Source organism: Capsicum annuum, chromosome 1, assembly GCF_002878395.1.
Source record: "Capsicum annuum cultivar UCD-10X-F1 chromosome 1, UCD10Xv1.1, whole genome shotgun sequence".
In the NCBI taxonomy this organism is placed as follows: domain Eukaryota; kingdom Viridiplantae; phylum Streptophyta; class Magnoliopsida; order Solanales; family Solanaceae; genus Capsicum; species Capsicum annuum.
In genome coordinates this window covers 75,146,259-75,168,373 of record NC_061111.1, presented here as the reverse complement: position 1 = coordinate 75,168,373, position 22,115 = coordinate 75,146,259, and the positions used below count along the sequence as shown (strand labels likewise).

At 34.2% G+C, this 22,115-nt stretch overlaps 1 protein-coding gene across 2 annotated transcripts; it reads right to left on the bottom strand.

Annotated features, from left to right (window-relative positions):
• Positions 1 to 9,923: 9,923 nt before the first annotated feature.
• Positions 9,924 to 21,901, bottom strand: LOC107876225 (GSH-induced LITAF domain protein). 2 transcript variants are annotated; one of them, XM_016723213.2, is made up of 3 exons: positions 21,349 to 21,901; positions 10,273 to 10,399; positions 9,924 to 10,164 (listed from the first exon to the last, which is right to left on the bottom strand). In XM_016723213.2, exons 1-3 carry the CDS (start codon positions 21,630 to 21,632, stop codon positions 10,081 to 10,083), a joined length of 495 nt encoding a protein of 164 aa, XP_016578699.2. In that variant the 5' UTR covers positions 21,633 to 21,901; the 3' UTR covers positions 9,924 to 10,080. The 2 variants fall into 2 exon arrangements, with proteins under 2 accessions (XP_016578699.2, XP_047259036.1); XM_047403080.1 differs by lacking the exons at positions 9,924 to 10,164; positions 10,273 to 10,399 and adding an exon at positions 18,989 to 19,363 and having other exon boundaries at positions 21,349 to 21,802.
• Positions 21,902 to 22,115: the final 214 nt, after the last annotated feature.

The following is a 22,115-nucleotide window of genomic DNA, read 5'->3' as shown; positions in this document are numbered from 1 at the left end:
AATGAGGTAAAAAATAATTGAAAATGACATTCAAATTTCAAAATGGTTTGTTATGTGATTTATGTATTAAGAGATTTGATTAATCAGCATTATGCTTAATTAATGGCATTCAAATTTCAAAACGGCAAGTCCTACATTTAAGGGATTTGATTAATCAGCATTATGCTTAATTACCATTCGTTTACTAATTAACCGCATTTAATATGGTACTTATGTATCATACCGCAATGTATCAGATAATCACGTAATGTATCATAAATGAGATTTTCAGTAGTTTTTTAAAATGTTGGGAGAGAAGATAATTATATAAGAAACTATAGTTATTTAAGTAGTTTATACTTTTTTTAAGGTACATAACTATTTTTCATTTGAAATACATCTTTATCTCTACAAAACAAATATAGTAGTTGTCTATAATTATCCACTATTATTATATGATTAATAATTACTTAACATATGCATTTAATTATATTGTATATAAACTTATTTCATATATACATATATATATTTAATAATATAATGTATATTAAATATTGTTTAATTTTTAATATATATTTGATTATACAGTGTACAATTTTTGTAACACATGTATTTAGTTGTGCAACGAATAAACTTATTTTAAGTATATATATCTAATAGACATTATATACATATATAGTTGTATACATACATACGTACATATGTACGTTCATACATACATACATACACACACATATATATATAGAGAGAGAGATGATAAAAGTTATACACTATAATCAAATATATAATTAAAATTAAATAATATTTATATATACATTGTATAATTTATATAATTAAAAAAATTGTACACAATATAACATATGTGTGTGTAAGGATAAATTACATAAATAAAATATATTAAGGTGTTAATAATTATTTTTATTACAACTTTGTCTAATTACGAGTTATAACACTTTTAGCTTTTTCTGATACATATTTTTTACCTTGATATATATGTAATTTGATACATTTGAAAAAAAAAATTGTTAGCTAAATAAAGAAACAACAAAAAAAATTCTTAAATCGGGGAGTAAATCACGTTTCAACGATTTTGAAATCATAAAAAACATAAATAAAAAAAAATCAAAACGTTCATCCTTCAAATCTATGTCGATTCAAAACTATAATTTTTACACAATTTCTTCATCCTATTTTTTCCCCTTCATCATCAAACCTTAAAAACGTTATCAATGTTGACTATCTCTGTATTATTACGGTATTTGGGTGTTTGAATTTTTGAGAACATAGACAACTCATATAAAGTTGACAAAATTGTGATTCACGAAAAAACATCTTACAGAGATTTAATGATTACAATATCTATTCAACTTAAAATTGTTGAATCTCTGAAAAACATTCATGCAAAGATTCAAGGGAATTCAACTACAATAGTGATTCATAATGATATGGGTATGAAACTTTTTTGATAAAATGGATAAAATTGGACTCAAAATATACTTTTTCGTTCATTTTTTTATATGTTTATTTGATATATTAAACGCTATTGTGACACATTTATATTTTTAGAATTTTTTTGATATATTAATGTGATTCATTTTCTTCAAATATGAATTATTGTTTTAGACATATTTATTTGATACATTTATAATTAATGATGTGTAAATAGATTCATGGAGTTTTTAATACGAATAATAGTTATGGGTTTATAGAAATGACATTTTCGCTTAAGAATGTGTAATGATTCATATTGTGTGATACATATCATTCAAGTACCTGCCTTGTCGAAAAAAAAAAGCTGAACTTGTATGATACATATGTTTAGACAAATTTCAATCACAAAAAAATTGATATTTTAGTGATACAAATGTAGAAAAAAAAATTCTCTATATGAATCATTTTTTAGACATATTTTTTTGATACATTTATTATTAAGAATGTGTTTATAGATTCACAGAGTTTTTAATATGAATAATAGTTATGTTGTAATACCCCGATTGTTTCTTAAGTCTAAATCCATCTTTTGAGTGAATATGGATGACTTCCAAATTGATTGTTATTTATCTCATGTTTTATTTCCCTAAATTCTACTCTCGATCATGTGGAGAATTGGATAAGCCTTCCATCGACATAAGATACACCCGAATCGGACACCCGGTGAGGAAGTTAGAGCCATTTAGTGCAACCATGAATCAAGATCTTGAGAAATAAATTATAGTACTTTGGTTGTTTTCTAATCAAGGATGGCGTGTATTAAGGCCTTAAAGATGTCCTAACGATTGGGCGAATGAAAACATTCCTTACTGATTGAGTTCTTGGGAAGGATATTGGTATAGTCAACTTCAAACGAGCATATCTTTTATTATACTTGGAATTTTTTATCTCATGACCTATCAATAGATATATAATTAAATTATCTTGCCAACGATACCAATTTTGCCAAAATTCGATATCGGGGCAAAGAGTTATGCTCATTTTACTCCAACACGGTCAAGCTGAAAAACGGTTCTGACGGGCTGTCACATTTCTGACAACGTCGTCACTTTCTGATGACATTTCTGATGACATCGTCAATCTTAGGTAGAAAAACAAAAATTCGACCCTTTTGTGACGACATTTCGTGACGGCCTATCACGGGTCTGACGGTCTATCACAGATGTCGTCAACCATTTTTTCAGCAATTAAGGGGCATTTTAAAAGGGTATTTTGGTCTTTTCCATCCATTTCGACCCTCTATATATATCCAAGTAAAGAAGAAAACTTCATTCTTCTTCCATTTCATCAAGAATACTAGGTTTTCTCTCTAAAAAATCCAATCCAAATTTCCCAAGAACATCAAGAATCCAACCATAGATTTTATAAATTGGTTCAAGATTCAAGGTACCCAAGTCAAAAGCATCAAGACCCCTAACTCAAGAAGTGGAAAAGGAGTCTATAACAAGTTTCTTCATTCAAATCCATAATCAAGGTATGTGGGGTTTGAACAAGAACACTTCTTTCGTTCTTGTGCCCAAAGATTTAATTTCTACTATTGAAATCCATGATTTTGCAAAGTGGGTTTACACCCAAATTACTTTATTAATGATTTATGATATTTGAGCTATTCAAGATCGATACACATGACTATTTCATCATTTTATTTCTTAAATTGAGAACTTATACCATGAGTTGAATATTATTATTATGAGTTGATGATTTCCGAATGATTTGACATAAGAGTCATGATTTAAGCTTTTCTATGAGAATTTTTATTATTGCTATATATATATATATATTGATATTTGAGCTTGAGAGTCAAGAATGAGTTCTATGATGTTTTCTTAAAGTTTTTGATACATGATTATTTTACAACTTCCAAATTATGACTTGATATTTAATATTGTGAATTTCATGTTCTACCATGAGTTGGTATTTCAAGTGCTTTCAAGATATGTGTCAAGCTTTAAGCTTCCTTATAACAAATTGGATTATTGAGTATATTGATTCATAAGATTGAGTTGTTATAATGAGTCTTGATATTTCCTCAAAGTTATTGATGTTGCTATGACTAAAGGAATTGATACATCTTGATGTTGAGAAAGATTGTTTGATTTTGAGTCGAGTTAGGAATCCACAGTTGTATATGATTTACCGATGAGATATATATTTATGTTTTGGTCTTTATAATGGACCCACGAATTGATATTGATTAAAGTGGATTTCCTAATGCCTTCTGAGCTGAGTCTGGGAGGAGTATTTTGCATCAAACGGGAAATGTGGTATTTCCCCAAAACTACGTGCCACCGTAGGATTGATATTGATGATTGTGGGTCAGAGGCTGAGTATGAGATTGTGATTGAGAAATTGAGATTGTACTCCTTGACAAGAGTACGACACCCCCGCCAATATGGGGTTCTTTCCTTAGGAGAGAAAAACGTTGGACTCCATGCGGCTCACATGGTGTAGTTATGTCGGTTATAAAAAACTCCCAAGTCCATAAGAGTTCAAGTTTTATGAGTTACCAAGTCACTCTAGGTCATGATTTAAAGAGTTTGAGTTAAGTATAATGATTTATGAGATTTATAATGCTTGTATTACTATTGATGATTTACAAGGAATATATTTCAGTTAATTCAAGCGAAGAAAATTGTTATCGTCAGCATGCATGATTTTCATAATCATTTATGATATTATTTATAATATTGCATTGCACCCCCACATACTTAGTATATTCCTTAAAGTACTGACCCCCATATATTTCTATATGCTACAGTGCCTTATAATGTAGGTACAAGTTATAGCGCAGAAATCACATTCAGTCAGTTCGCAGCTTCAAGTCAGCAGGTGATGAGTCCTTTTGATTCGAGGGCATAAGTCAGTTATACAGTTCGAGAAGTGTTGTATTTTTATTACTTTAGTCGTATTGAGATTGGGTAGTTAGGAGTCATGACCCATTTATCTGAAGTCAGCACCAGTAGAGGCTTCATAGACAGTCAGTAGAAGTTGATGTATTCAGTTTCAGTTTCATTTGTAAAGGTAGAGTTGTAATCTTGTAAAGTTCATTTTTATATTGATCAAGTTCAGAGAAGTTCTATATTTTTGCTAACTTTATATAGATTTAAGCATTTTATCCAGTTGTTTATGAGTTATGCCAGTAGAAGGTTTAGCTTGGGGTCACTTGCGCCCCTAAGCACCGTGTGATGTCCTGAGACCCAAATTTCGGGGCGTTACATATGTGCTTATAGATATGAAATTTTGGCTTAAGAATGTGTAATGATTTATATTGTTTGATACATGTTGACACCTAATTTTTGCCCTCCACGACTGAGTTTAATTTCGAGTTTCTTCGATTTTTAATAAAATGACAACATTTATTTATCCAAATAATTTTTTCTTAAAGTATTTATCTAGGTAATTTTAGTTATTTTGATTAACTATTATATGTTTTTGTAGTTGCGTATACGAGATCATATATTTTTATAAAAAAAATTAAATTTTAATCAAGGGTTATCTAAAATATGGATTCAAATGTATAAAACCATGATTTAAAAAATAATTTATTTAAAAAATATTTGTTTGATTTTATTGAATCAAGAAGTTCGGGATTGAATTGGTTGTTAATTTGTTTCAAATATTATTTCAATTTAGTCAATTTATTAAATTAAAACTTAATCGGAAATCAAATTGACCATACTTACCATGCAATTGGTTAATTAAATTTTAATTAGGATAAAATTTAAATATAATTATCTAAACTCTCATTTTTGGCTATTTAATAAATGACTTAAACAGCCTAAATACCTAAACCCCCAATTCCTAATTTACCCAACAAAATAACTCTACCCATAGCCTTTTTAATTCTTCTCTTTCATCAGAAGCAGCCAACAACATTCAACAGCTTCACAAGCAGTAGCCCAAGAGCTTTTAATCGGCCCAATCAACAAACAATAAACGCAACCACTCAGCTCACTTCCCTTAAACCTCCACCCGACCCAATTCCCTTTATCATACTCCCCTTAAATTGTTTCAACACAACAACAATTCAACGACAAACCCAGCGACCCGTTCCAGCAAACCAACGTCGACTCGACCCGGCGCGAACACCAAAAATTCAATCAAGCAAACCTCTCTCTCCATCTTATCTCTGTATCTTGCAGACCTAGAGCCATCCTTTTTAACTTTTTCGCTCAAGGTTGTGTGTTTCCAAACTCAAAATCCAATTCAAATCAGAAGATATCTATTCAAACCCAAAATTTAGGGATATGTTTCTCTATTTTCAAATATGAAAAATTAATATCTTCCCCTATAAATAGGGGTTGAGGGGAAGAAGGCAAGGAGGAATTCTTGGGGGAAAACTTAAATGATTCTGGAGAAGCATTCCTCTAATCTCACATAACTGAGAAATTCATTGAATTCATTTAAATTCCAGCAAGAATTAAGCTGAATTCTGATATTTGAATTCGTCTTTGTCATCTCGTCCATCCAATTCCTGCTCCTAATAAGGTAAATTCGCATCTTACTGTTGTTGTCATTTCTTGACTGGTGTTGATTGATGTTCGTAGAACAATTTAATCCCTAGGATATGGCTATGCATTGACATGATTTTGTCCCTTTTTGTTCATGATATGGAATTAGTCACCCTTAGTTGGTGTGTGTGCTGCTATGTTTCATTTTAGTCATCACGCTCCAAATGTTGAAATAGTATGTAAAGTTTGGGTTTATGCGCAACCAGAAGAGTAACATATGTGTTAATTTCTTCCCATGATTCGAGTTTAGTTGCCTTTAAAAATAGTTTCATTGCACTAATATATATATATGTATATTTGCCATACTGTTTTCTCTCCAAGATTTAAAAAAAAATAAAAATAGTTTTGATTTAGATTGAATCCAAGCATTTACCAAAGTTTCTTCCCTGCTCACTGCCCTGCTTATATGACCAAGCTTATTTATGCTTTATGCTTATTTTAGACCATTTGTTTATTTTGTTATCATCGATTTCTTTAGACCTTTCTACTTATTCTTGTAAGCTGAAATCTTGTCTGTTCGGACCATTTCTGAGAAGTCAATTTCCCTTACTGTTAGTATAATATCTCAGAATTAGTGTGCTCGGCCTTGTTAAATGGGTTCTACCAACTAAAAAGAAAACTTTCCTGCTGAAACGATCATTATAAATAGGCTCGTCCCGTTGAAATCATATTGAGAGGTGCAATAACCTTATTTTCTTGTTGTGTGTTAAATCTAGACCGCATTTTTGTTTTTACCACTGATTGTGTGGACATCCTTTCTTATCTGAAGCTAACCAGCTCAATGCATGCTTAAATTACTTTCTTTCGGGCTAAATAACTAAAAGTTTCTCTCTGATATACTACTGTATTTTTAAGAGTTAATTGCATTAGGACACTATTGGACTAATTGCATTAGGACACTATTGGACTCATAACTCAACCTTAACGTGATTATATTCAATGGTCTTGGTATGAAGCATGTGGCTTGTTCGAGCCATTCAGTTGCACTTTTAATTGCCTAATTTAATGAAGGTTCTCCTTCTTTGCTCTTGCTAATTCCTTATCTCCTTTTCATTGCATGAATCTACCATACCGAGTTCACGGGACTCCAACCTTTGCATCTATGGGACCAAGTCATTTTTCTGAGTCAAAACTCCGTGCCAAAGTCTCCAAAAAATAGACCAAAAAACAAGAAACAAGGTTGTATGTGCCGATATACAATAATATACAATGAAAAATGGAGAGGTGAAGTTGGTGTGCAGGTGGAAGACCACATATGTGGCTGATATACGGTCTGATATACATCAGATATACAAAAATGCTGGAAAAAAATTATCTGCTACACTGAATTAAAGGACTGAAATTCATGGGATTTAGGCCCAAAATCTGGGCATCCCATTAATGGGCCCAAAGACCCAATTTTAATTCTTTCTTTATTTCCTATTTATTTGAACATTCTAACTAACTAATCTAGATAAATTCCCTAAGGTGTTACCATTTTATTTTCTAAAAATTATACAAATACACAACTTATGTTTTCAATATTACAAAAATCCCACATATACACATAATGCTATGTATGTCGGCTATGTTATGTATATTAATAGGGAGAGAGAGTAAAGTAATAAAAAAAGTGAGAGAGAGTATAATTACTTTTAAAAGATTGGTATTTATGTTATTTATATTTTTATTTTATCACGGCTTTTAGTGGTCTAGGATGAATCTTGCCACCATAACTACACATAAATTAGACCTTATAATTAGGGATTTAATTGGGATCTTTCAATGTTACGGTATTTTCGAAATCAATTTCACGGGAACGGGGAGAAGAGTCACCAGATTCAGGGGTAAGAATTGTAGGAGTAGTTCTCCATGTTTTGAATTTAGTAGTTTGAGAGTATATTTTGTAGGTTAGACCATTTGAGAGAGTGGAGAAAATGGAATGGGTTGAAGAAGAAGGGGGATTTTATAAAGTGATGATTGTGAAAATGGTACACTGCTTCTACTGATAGTGGCTATTTTATGGTATTTAATTGTGTGTTATTTTTATGGTATTATTTTAATTTTAGGTATTATTTTTGTCCTTTTCCCTTACAAAAAAGGTGACCTCCTTAAGCCCCCAAATTTGAGGGGTCTTAGTTTTTAACAATAGTGAATTATATTTATTTTTTTGAGAAAAATAATATTATTTGATGAAAAAATAACTTTTTTATATAAAAATAAAAATTATTAAAAAAAATTGATATATCTAAAATACTATGTCTCGGGAAAGATTAATGCATTGATTATATTATTAAGGATTATAAAAATTTTAAAATAGACTTTATTAAAAAATTATTTTTTAAAAAAAAAAAATTAAGGCCTCCGTTCGAATTTAACCTTAGGCCACTTATATGCTTAAGTCGCCCCTGGTCTGAAGTTTTTTTCTTTATAGACTCAACTCTTTTAATCATAGGAATCTCTTTCGAGAGCGGTATGGGTTGATGCAGGGTGGAGACGGAACGCTCCCCAACTTACATATTTTTACATCACACAACTACAACAGATCGCTTAGCCCCATAGATAAGCTAGCCATTACTTAGCACAGTATCAAATAACCATATTTTACGACATTTTGTAATATTCAACCAATATACGAATTTGATTTTTACGAGACGACTTGATTGACGCTTTACCCGACCGAGGAGTGGCAGGGTCGAAGAAGACGTGTAAGACACCGAGGGGCCGGGGCTTCAGAAGGGACTCTCCAAAGAGAGGCCCGAGCGGAATGAAGTTGTGCTAAATGAACGAGTTGTCCTAAATGGCTTCGTTAACTAGACTTGAGAACAGCGCCTTCATTCCCTTTTTTATTATTCCAGCAAATAGCAGAATCGTGGCTAGGGAACTATACTAGCGACCTACCCCGTCAACGTTTTGAGTCAACAAGACTTTGATTTTCTCCATCGCCTCTGAAGTTCAGGTCAAAATCAGAAGGAGACAGAGAGGTAGGTAGTCAGGCTTGTAGCCGCACGCCTACCAACTAGAATGAGGACAGTCAGACTAACGATCGGGAACATGGGAGTTGTTGGGCGTAAAAGTGGCTTTCTTCTCTAACGATATTTATAGTCGGGTCGTCAGTGAGTTAGCCTGAGCCTCTCTGTTCTCCTTTCTTTACAGAAGCGGATTAGAAAGCGCATTCAAAGCGCTCGACCCAAACTATTAAATATCTCCTGATTCTCTTAAGGCCACAAATCACGAAAAATCGGGCAAGAGCGCTATCAAAGACTGTTTCCCTGGAAGAAGAGAATCAGTACTCGAGAATACAATGACTCTATCCTTCCGAAAAAGTAGCTTATAATTAAGCAGATATATAAAAGCTATCACCACCGCCTTTTTGTTTTCCTTCAACTTCGTCTTCGTGGTAGTGAAATGTAACCGCTCCGAGTCCGTTCGTTCTGGAAACACGTCTTCCTATTCCATCTTTTCTCGAATCTCCTTTGACGGAGTCATTCGGTCTGAATGCTACATGAAGAACATAAAAATAACAGGGGGGCAAGGTCGGCTAGTGAGACCAAATTCTTCTTCTAAAAGGCTTTTCCAAAGAGAAGAATGGTGAGCTAAAGCAGGGAAGCGCTCCTAGACAAACTGACGAAGCTAGGAAAGAAGTAGCTCGACGGATAATGCTCTCTTCACTCCTTGTCATAAGTCACGTCTCAATTCCTGGTTGGAACCCAGGCGCAAGGCCGTTTTCTCCTTTTCGCGGTCGAGCGTGTATGGATCATCTTGCACTTTTATGTCTGTGATAGAAGGCTAAAAGCAAATAAGAGAAAAATTCACTAGAAAATGGTGATGCCATTACTCTTCCCTAATAAGTCTAAAGAGATCTCCACTGACCTATATCATCATGAACTAAAATACATTTTTTTTTTCGTTTTTGCTTACCTCCAAAACTTGATTTTAAGTACACAAAAGGGCAATCAACAATAGAACATAACATCTACTGTATAAGATGTAACATAAGCAAACAAACCAACGGCATTTTAGTTCATCCATGCTCTCGAGTCTTGAGCAAACAAGAAATAAGTACATATACACAACAATACGATTAGGAGTTGCACAAGGCAAATCCAGGATCATGCCCTCATGCAGGTAAGGCGAAACTTTTTTCTTCCCAGTTTGGAGGGTCCATAACCAAACAAAAATCAGATTTCTCAAAATCGGCAACCTACAAAAGGAAGAAAGCTTTGCTTAATAAACCATCAAAGTTTAATTGACATAAGCTCTCCATGAAATAGACACGAAATATAGAGTTTGATCAGTAAAAGTGTGTTACCTTCTGATTGCAGCTTGGACAATAATGATACTTGTGCCAGAGGCAATCCATTGATGGACAGAGAAAGCAAACACCAAGCATAAATGGCATCATGCAACCAACAAAAGCTGCAGGACTAATCTTTGATCTGAAAGCAACAAGCATTGGAGGATTCAAAGTTGATGGATGTTAAAAGTGGCAAGTATATGTGAACTTTGGATAGACCTCTACAGGAAAGAAGCAAAGTTTTTTTGGGGGGGCGGGCAAGTAAAAAAAAACACAAGTCGGAAGCAAAGTTATTTGTAGTTACCACAAGATCGCTTATGCCATGAAGGCAATTCTTTTATTTTAATCAGTTGCCACAAAGACAAATTAAGAACATAATATGGATCTAAAAGGCACATACTGCAAATGTTGACTTCAGGATATTGCCTCAAATCATTCACAAGAAAAAAGAAGTTGGGAATTGCATATACATGTTAAAATGCTGCCCCCGTGCTAACAAAATCAGCATCCGATTTCTATGTAACCTTTGGGCCATTGCGCCAAAAACAAACAGGAAATACTTCTTTCTTTGGTAAATGATGTCATCCACCCTCCTCCGAGAGATTGGGAGGTATGATCAATCTTCAAGGCCCAATAAAATGTACTAATTATAAAATGTTGTAGTCTCTAAAGATGGACTCGAGTCTGGTTAAACTACAATAGTTTTTCTCCATGCACTTAAAGCCTATTTGGATTGGCTTATTTTACGTGCTTCTAAGCCCAAATAGATAGAACTAAATTTGATAAGTTTTATAGAACTAAATTTGATAAGTTTTTGGATACTTAAAAGCACTAAAATCGGTATCTATCTATTAAAGGAACCCTTTTAGACCTACTCCAATAGTTGAGGGACTATTTATGGCATTTTTTCAACTTTGGCCATGCAATTTTCCTACATGGGCCTATCACTATAACTGAGTGAATTCCCTAAATAGCCATCCAAGTTTCGAAAATTTCCTTTAAATATCACTTATGTTCCATTTAGGACCACAATATCACTCAACTATCACCTTTTTTCTAAAAAAATACTTAACACCTCAAAAGTATTCTTCTCTCTTAGTTGGCATTCCATGTCATTAAAATCCTATTTTTTAAATAATAGACTATTTAATTCCTCAAACTCATTTTAACTAAAATTATAACTTTTTTTTTGAAAAAAATGCATTAGTTTAAATTTAATGTTTAGGATTTTTTTACCACACTTAACCTTTATCATATTATTTTACATGCAAATTAAAATCTATAGATAACTTAGTTAATTTAGTGATATTATTTTCTTTAGGAAAAAACTAATCTTTGTAGGCAATATAAAAACCTGAATGATCATCTAGAAAAATAACTCTAGAAAAAAAAAGTATAAATATCTAAGAATGAATATTTCTTCTTAATAAATTAATGTATTTTTTTAAAAAAGATAGAGATTATAATTTTGGTTAAATGAGTTTGATGAATTTATATGTTTAATATTTATTAAAAAATGATGGTTTACTAATATGACATGCTAATTAGAAGAGAAGGATACTTTTGAGGTATTTAGTGATGTTTTGAGAAAAATATTGATAATTGAGTGATATTATTATCTTAGCAAAAATAAATGTGGCTTTTATAACGACTCCAAAAACATGGATAACAATCCAAGAAAATAACTTTAGAAAAAATAGAAAGTTTAAGCGATGGTAAAAGATTTCTAAGCATGAAAATTCTTTCTAAATAAATTAATATATTTTTTTAAGAAAAAAATAAGAATATAATTTTGACTAAATAAGTTTGATGAGTTAAATAGGTCTATTGTTAAAAAGTAATTTAATGACGTGGCCTGCCAATTAGAAGAGAAAGAGACATGTTTAGCTTTTTTTTTTTAGAATAATAGTGATAGTTGAGTCATATTATTATCTCTATAAAAACATAAGTAATTTTTGTAGGCAATCAAAAAATATGACTGACCATTCATAAAAATAACCCTTGAAAAAATATATGCAAAGTTTGAGTATGGATAAAGTTGTTTTAAGTATAATTTCTTTTAATAAACTAATGCATCTTTTTTAAAATAATACTCCCTACGTTTCGGAATAAGTGAATTATTGGGGAATTATTGGTGTTTCAAAATAAGTGACTCATTGATTTTTTTTCAAATTTACCCTTATGATTTGACAACTAATTAACTTTTGAAAAGGTATTATAAGTCAACTTTTTCTTTTTTTTGGGTAAAAATGAAAAGTTGTGTTGAATTTATGTCTTTAATGCTTTTTCCTTAATCTGTGTGCCAAAATCAAATAATTCATTTATTATGAAATGGAGGGAGTATAATTATAGTTTTGATTAAATGATTTGATGAGTTAAATAGGTTTAGTATTTTTAAAAAAGAGGTTCTAATGACATGGTATGCCAACTAAGAGAGAAGAAGCCTTTTGAGGTGTTTAGTATTTTTTGAGAAAAATAATAATAGTTGAGTGATATTGTGGTCCTAAATGAAATACAAGTGATATTTGAAGAAAATTTTCAAAACATGGTGACTATTTAGGAAGTTAACACTACTGTAATGTCCAGCCCTTGAGATTAGGCCTAATAGGCACTTCTTACTCTTAGGGTGTGTTTGGTATGAAGAAAAATGTTTTTCATGGAAAATATTTTTCTAGAAAATGTTTTCCTGGAAAACAAGTCGACTTCTTACTTGTTTTCTTATGTTTGGTTAGTTGATGAAAAAATATTTTCTAGTATTTGGTTGGTGAATGAAAAAATATTTTTCAAAAAATACATTTTAGTGTTTAGCTAAAACGTAAAAATACATTTTAGAATCCTTTTTAAAAAAATAAATTAAAAAATTTAAATCCTTTTTTAGGAAGGGGGTTGGTAGGTGGATGGGTGGGGGCGTCACAATAGGCAGTAGGGGTGGGGTAAGAAAAAGTTTAGAATTATTTTTGTTAAAAAAAATTAAAAAAAATTGGCGTAAGGGGGGAGTAGTAGGAGGTGGGGTTAGGGTAGGGGAGTGAGGGGGAAGAAAAAATCTAATTTATTTTAAAAATAAATTTAATTTTTGTTTTATTAGGTTGGGGGTTGAAGAAGAGGGGGAAGGGATGGGAAAAGGGGCTGTTGTAAGGGGGGGGGGGGGGGGGGGGGTTAAGAGAAAAGTTTAAATTTTTTAATAAAATGTAGATATTATTTTTGGAATGGGGCCTGGTAGGGGTGAGGGTAGGGGTGGACTAAGAAAAAATTTTGAAATACTTTTTAAAACAATTGAATATTGGGGTGGGGGTAGGGGTAAGGGTAGGGTGGGGGTAGGGGTAGGAGGCAGGGTAGGGGTAGGGGTAGAAGGCAGGGTGGGGGTAGGGGTGGTGTGGAGGTAATAGGGTATTGGGGGCGGGGGGCAGGGGGCAGGGGGCGGGGTAGATGATTTTGAGAATTGTATGAACATTTCAATTTTAAAGTGAGGTTGAAAGAGAGTTTTGAAAAATGTTTTCCTTATTTTTTGAAGAGAAGTCATTTTCCTTAGATTTAAGGAAAATAAGTTGGTTTGAAAAACATTTTTCAAAACATATAATCCAACCAAACATAAGAAAACTGGAAAACGTTTTCTGGAAAATATTTTCCTACATACCAAACACACCCTTAGAATTGCTACTTTGGTAAGTATTTGCTATTGCAACAGTCTATTTCTTTGGCATTTTTTTTTCCTTTCCTTTTTCTTTTCAATAATAGTGTTCAGGCCAAGACTGTACTTCTTGAGCAGAGGATCAACTGGAAATAGTCTCCCCACCTCTAAGGTAGAGGTAAGTTCTATGATACTCTATCTTCCCCAGACCACACTTTGTGGGACTACACTAGGTATGATGATGGTGGTGGTGGTGATAGTGGTGAGGTCTGTGACACTTTGCCTTTCCCAAACCCCACTTTGTGGAACTATACTAGGTATGGTGATAGTGGTGGTGGTGGTAATGGTGGTTAGTGGTGGTATCGAGCCAGCTTGACGCACTGGACTATTTTCTCGTGTACTTGCTACCTCCACCAATACAAATACCGGATGACTCTGTGCACAGGTCTTTAGCATCTTTGGGACTACAAGAGACCTTTTTACTTTGGATAATCGACATTAGCCCATGAAGAATTCTGGAAAAGAATGTCTGTGTTTTGCTTCGGAGGCAAAGAAAAAAAGGGGGCTGGCTACTTACTAATTGTCCTCAAATCTGAAAGAATTCAACAACCACAATAACATACTCAGTATATTTCCACAAAGTGGGATTTGGAAGAATGTATTTTACTTCGGATGCAAAGAGAAAAGGGGGGTTGGCTACTTACTAATTGTCCTCGAATTTGGAAGAATTCAACAACAACCTAAGTTGCATGAACTCATCAGAAGCGGATTCCGAGACGGGTGCCAATCGAAGAATCAGATTCGTCAAAATTTAAATTTTAAAATTCGGGGGGTGCAAATCCAAGTATGGATACGAGTGCGGGGGGTGCGGGGATTCAGCTAAAAAAAATTAAATATTATAAATATATAGTTATAAAGATATTTTAAAAATATACTTTTTAAACTTTTATGGTAACTTTTAGTTACTTTTTCAATTAGGAGTAGTATATAATATACACTTGTATTTTTGGAAAGTCAACAAGCACATATTTTTTTACTATGTTAATATAAAAATTCTTTTTATATTTAAAAATAATATAATTATTAAAAAACAAGAATAGATCTAACTTTTGAGTTTTCTCTTCCTTCCCAACGATTCAAATTCCGCCGGCAACAATTACACTCGCCGAACTTCTCCCTTCCTACGACAACAGCAGTCCCCGGGTTTCTCTCTTCCAATGATGACAGCAGTCACCGGATTTCTCTCTTCCGAAGATGACAACAGTCGCCAGCCTTCTCCCTTATGTTGACGAATCTAACTTTTGAGTCTTCTCTTTCTTCCCAACGATTCAAATTCCGAAGACAATAATTACACTCGTCGAATTTCTCCCTTACGACGACAGCAGTCCCCGGGTTTCTCTCTTCCGATGATGACAGCAATCGCCGGATTTCTCTCTTCTGATGATGACAACAATCGTCGGCCTTTTCCCTTCCATTGATGTAATACCCCGAAAAATCCAAACCAATATTAGTGCCATGTTTCAATCTCATGCATAGTACATCATGATTCTTTTATAGATTTATGAGTAATTTAGATGTATATTAAGGCTTCAAATAACTCCCAGCTATCCGACGGATCAAAACATTCCTTACCAATTGAATTCTTGGAAAGGATATTGCCATAGTCAACTTTAAATGAGAATATCTCTCGTTATACTATGAATTTTTGAGCTCATGACCCACAAACAGATGGATAATTGAATTAGCTTTCCAACGATACCAATTTCGCCAAATCCGATATCGGAGCAAAAAGTTATACCCATTTTACTCCAGCATGTCAGCCTGGAAACTGAGTGACGACCTGTCTGACGGCTTATCACATTTCTGACGACCTTTCTGACGGCTTATCACATTTCTGACGACCTATCTGACGTCTTATCACATTTCTGAAGACTTATCAGCCATGTCATCAGCTCCCAGGTGACGACCTGGGCTGACGGGCTATCATAGATTTGACGGCTTATCAGCCTTGATCGTCAGCTGATAATTTCAGCAACTGGGAAGTAATTTCGTAGGGGTATTTTGGTCTTTTTCCCTCACCCTAAACCTTACCCCCACGACATAAAACACCAAAAACACGTACTTAGCTATTGGTATTTAGTTTCAAAAGCTCTTAACCCTCTTTGTTCCCAAGAACAAACTTAGGGTTTCTTCTCAATTAACTTCAAGACCCCATCACACTCTCCACAAGATATTCAAAAATTAAGATTCCCAATCCAAGAACATTCAAGAAAGGTCAATTTGCTTTCAAGATTCAATCCCTTAGGTATGCGTAGTGTTCATTCATAGATTCCTTTCATCCATGAAGTCCAAGAACCCTCTTTTAAATTCTATATTATGTTATTTATGTGGTAAATGGATTATGTTCATGTTGTTGATATTGAATGATTCCCAAGTTTGAACTTTATGTGTTTTTATGAATATATGATATCATATGAGTTGGAAACATGTAAGTTTGGTTGTTCATGATGAATAATTTGTTGATTACACCTAGGCCTAAGTTGTGCATGTAAGGTGTTTGATAAAGTGCCTAAAAGACTAGAAGTCATGTATTATAGTTGAATTGTGACCTAAATGACAAATGCATGCTACACCCTTATGAAAATAATGACTTCTATGATATTGTTATGCATCACGATTGTTGATGGAATGTTCATGAAACTAGATTGATGGACTTATGGCATGTTGTTATGTGCGTTCCCTTCCATGTATAAGACTTTGATAACTATGTGTAGTATGAAATCCCAACTCATGGTATTTTGAATTATGAATATTGGTCATGTGTTCAAGAAGAGCAAAGTCATGTTTTGTCAGTTTCCTTCCATAGAGTCCTGGAGGTACTTGTACCCGACAATTTAGTTGTGTGCCTAAAGCCATGTCATGTTTCACAATACTCTCAGTCAAGCCATGATCCATAGAACTCAGTCAACCATGTGACTCAGGAAATCTCAGAAATCTCAGTAGTTTAGTAATCTCAATGATTTCAGTATTCCGAGTAAAATCTCAGTAACTACAGTACTCTCAGTCAGTCCTCAGACATCAGTACATTGTGTCAGTCAACGGAACTCAGTAAACTCAGTTTAGCTCCGCTAAACTATACCACTAGCATCAGTTTAGTTAATCAGTTCAGTTCAATTAATCAGTTCAGCTCAATTAATCAGTTCTGTGTCTTTCAGATGGGAGTAGGATTCAGCACCGAGCGAGCCTAGGGATAGGGAATCACCCGCTAGATAGGACTGAGATCCCTAGAAGCAATCCCTAAGTTCCAGAACTACGTAGCCAATGTAGGTACAAGATGTCACCCGTTAGATAGGACTGACATACTCAGGGATCACCCGTTAGCACATTTAAATGTATAGGACTGATCCCAGGGGTCACCCGCTAGATTAGGACCGACTCCACATCAGCTGTCTTTACTAGTGGCGTGGTACTGACACCCTTCCAACTGGGGTTACAGGTTGGACCCCAGACTAGCTAGAAAGGGGCATGTCGGTTAGATGAATACATCCCATAGTTTCAGTTACAGATTTAGGACTGTCAGATACAGTTAATCCCTATCATTATCAACAGACTCCGGGATCACCCACTAGATAGGGCTGACCTCAACTATGGTCAATCAATATCAATATTATCAGATTTAGAGATCACCCACTAGATAGGGCTGACCTCAACTATGGTCAATCAGTATCAATATCATCAGATTTAGAGCTCACCCGCTAGGTAGGACTGATCTCAGACTAAGTCAAATCATCTTTGTTATAATTATACTCAGAGATCACCCGCTAGATAGGACTGATCTCAGATTCAGTTATTCCATACAAAACGGAACTCAGATAGTTCCATCAGAACTTAGACTGTCAGATACAGTCGCTCAGTATCAGTTACATCGGTTATGCTGATCATCACAGTCATATCAGTTATATCAGTCATCATAACTCACGTTATCAGTATTCAAGTTCAGGACTGTTAGACATAGTCAATCAGACCAGTTCTTCATAATTCGAATTGCCAGAAGTAGTCGTTCATCTATTCAGTAATACAGTATCAGTTCCTCACTTAGTAGTGACTTACATATTAATATCAGTGAACTCCGTCATTCAGTATCTCAGTATCAGTACACTCATGTTGTCAGCATTCAGACTTAGTAGTCAGTATCACCACGAGTTCAGTTATAGTTACCTATGCATGTATGTATTCTCATGTTCATATCAGTCAACATTGTTCATGCATATAAACCCTTTGCATTTAGCCTACCTCACTCGTATACTCAGTACATCAGTAGTACTGACGCATTGTACATTCAATCGTACTGACGCATTCACACTATGGTGTTTTATTTTACGCCATACGTTCAGAGGCACGAGTTCCAGAGCAGCAGTAGCATTGCAAATTTCAGCATTCAGAGTTAGCAGTGAGTCCTCATTCTCCGAGGACATGATTACTGCTTTATTACTTCAGTATTTCAGTTTGGATTTCAGTAGTCGGGAGTTAGTTGGAGACATGTTCCTTCCACTCCCTACTTAAGATAGTTAGAGACTTTCAAACTAGATTACAGACTAGATTCAGATTTCGATATTTCAGTTTTGTTTTGGTATTGTTATACCACTTTATTCAGACATTGCTATTATTCAGATTATGTTCAGTATTGAACCTTATGGCCTTTCATTTCATGTTTCCACATTTATAGTCATATGTTATGCAGTGTACAGGTACAGATATCAGTCATGGGTTAGCTTGTGGTCCTTTAGAGTCATGAGCACCGTGTAGCATTCCGGTTCAAAAAATCGGGGCGTTATAGTTGACGATAATAATTACAGTCGCTGGTATTTCTCCCTTCCGACGACAACCAACTTTGGTGTTGATGTTGGGTCAAACATCTCCCGATTCATTTGACGAAATCGATGGCGAACCTCGCGCCCCACGCTAGCATCGCGTCGAGACGGGTTCGGCGGTGAACCCACCGAGTCCGCGCAACATTGACAACGACAACAACATACCCAGTATATTCACACAAAGTGGGATCTGGAAGAATTCAAAATCTCTTATTTATGCTTAACATCATAAGTGAATAAAGCTTTCGTTTAAGTAGCTATCAAAAGGATCAGTGGTACACTTAACTCAGGAATAAACTAGACTATAAACCAAGTTCAGAAATGGATTCTGATGCTAAAACTTCAGAACCAATGATAACAATTTGCTCAAATATTGTCGTATCTCATATGGAAGGACTTGATAAAGCCGTGTTCCCAACAATATTTGCATAAGCATGGTCTGACCGTAGTCACATGAAGTGCAAAGCTAATACTAATGAATATTAGTTACAAGGGAATGAAGATAGGCCCTTGAGGTAACACTAAAGTGTCACACCTGTTACCTCTTATTAACGAAGGTGGGATAAGGACTGTGATTGCTGAAGGATCCAGAACGAAGAAGCAAAAACTGCACCATTTCGTTACAAACAACAATCCAAATATAAGTTATAGTATGAAAAGTGGTGGTAAGCTTTCAATGGTTCCACCAAGATTATCTACAGATAGAATAAAGTAACAGAATGTTTTTGCATGCCCATACCCCAATATGCATAAAACTATTACACCCTACATTAGTTAAAGATAGAAGGCGTGCAAAAGGGGTATGCTCGTCCAAATTCCTGATACGTTCTCATCCAACTAAACTAATGATGTAATTAGCGGATAAGAGAGACAGGAACCTGTTTATCTATTTATATTTTCCTTTTTTTTTATAATTATTGTGTCCGAGTCAGCTTGCGCACACCTCGACTAATTCCACCAGATACCTGCCATGGTTTGGGAGGTTTAACTTTTTGCTGACTTGACTTGTTTGGGACCAAGACAAATTTGTTGTTGATGTTGGGAGGTTTAACTTTGTGTTGGTACAACAATAAGCTGGTAAATATCCTTAAAGAGGTAAAATTGGAAGGATTTCAATAGAATAAAAACAAGTAAAGGATATTGCAGCTTAACTGAAGCACAAACAAAAATATGGAAACTGCTATATTAATTTTTTCTTAACAGATAAGTAATGAACTACTATAGCGACTTTTCTACAGATAAAATGCCAAACTATTCTATACACACACTGTGCAAGAAATATACAGGGCCTTGTCTTCATAGGATATTAGACTTCAAGAAAAGTTCATTCCAATTCTTAAAGGATTCATGGAATAAACAATATAACTATCAGTACTACTGCTTAAGCAAATTCCTAGGTGATTTCTTTTCATTAGCCTATGTTTGGTGGTACAGTTACCGTACTGGCATAGGTGGGAAAATTACCATATTTGCAGTATTTGGCCAAGAGAATATTTCACTTCACTTTAGCGAAAATTTTAGTGTTTGGCCATAAGAATTCCAAAAACAATTGCAAATTGTATTTGGAAAAGTGAAAACAAGTGAAATTTGTTTTCACTTTATTCAATTTCACTTCTCTCACAAAAAGTCAAAAACAACTCCAATTTATATTTGTGGCAAAACACAACTCCAAACTCCAACTTCAAATCCAACTCCAAAAAGTTTTAGTTTCCATGACCAAACACCTACTAAATGTTCAAGACACCTTTATCACACAAAAAAATTGTCATTACTACTACTAAAACGCAATCCCAGACTAGTTTGAATCAACTATGATTTTTCATTTTAGATTGGTCGGTTATACGCATCCTTAATATCCATTCCACTCCATTTGAATTATTGATAACTACATTAATAAAGGTAAGGTGAATGACTTTTCAGTGTGAACTGTGAAGTCATCACCAAACGATCATACCATAAATATAGCAATTAAGTTGCACACAAATTAAAGACAAACAAAAGAAAATTTGCACTTTTACTCCCTTTGTTACAATCAAAATATAGTATTGGTCTTTCGGATATCAGTTTTAAGCATCCCAATGTGCAAATTCACTTCTGAAACTCACATATACCAAAAGAGGATTAAAATAAAAATTCACAGATAACAGAGAACAAAAGTTGCAAATTGCTGCAACAACAACAATATATCCCGTGTCCTTCTACTATCCAGTCCTAGTGCTTGTCCTTCAATTGTTGCTGATCTCTATTGTTTCGTGTAGTTCAATTGTAGTATTATTGTTGTTGTACTATTCTGCCACTGTTATTTTGTTACACTACCTATTAGTATTTGAGAAAGGTTATGTAAGTCTCTCACAATTGTGGCCAAATTTGGGCCAAAAAATTGTGGTCATTTAGCACTTTCCTTTTATCTTTTTTCAGACAGTACTGTTCAGCAGGACTGTGAATACCCTAGCCTACCCGCCCTAGACCCCCACTTTGTCAGAATACAAAAAGTTATTTCTTCTAAACCCTCTGTACGAGAAAGCTGCAAATTGCAATTATCCCCAAAAATAATTGAACAGGTTAAAAGGCAGAAGGGAAGAGAAGAATTACTTGATGTTGGTGAGGCCAGTAGTACCGCAATGAAGGCAATTGAACGGAGCAGGTGTATCTCTGTAAATAGTTTGTTGTATCGGAATTCCTTTAGGATCTCCATATATTGCATTTGGTGGAACCATTCCTGCTTGATAAGGGTTTTCACCAACATAGTATTGCTGTTGCGGCATCATCGGAGCCTGGTACGCCGGATTGTAAGGGATTTGTTGTTGGGGCATCGGAGCCTGAGAGTACGCCGGATTGTATGGGATCCCGACCGCCGGTTCATCGTATTTCGACATCTCCGATGATCGATTTATGCGATTAAAGAGAATTTTTCTAAGATGTATATGGTTTATTTGTCTTGTGTATTATGCGTTTATGGAATTGTCGTAGGTTTATAGGGAGAAAAACTTAAAACTTTCAAAAGCCGACTATTTCAACTTTGGTGTTATCTATGTGGCGTTTTATTATTGGTTGACTTGGAATTGGGGGCTGCCAATCAACAACCATATATACAGAGTATGAGAGTAATATAAGTTCACCACTGGAAATGGAATTGGGGAAGATTAATACGGTTAAAATTTATGTTGCTCCGGACTTTTTAAAGTGGTTATGGAAATAATAATTTTTTGAAGTTAGAGTTAGCATTGTATCTGACCATAAATTTAAATTAGATTTGTTTTAAAAAATTTATGAGAGAAATAGTAGTAAGAAAGTGAAAACAAATTTTTATTTGTTTTCATTTTTTCAAAAATAATTTTCACTAAAGTGAAATAATTTTT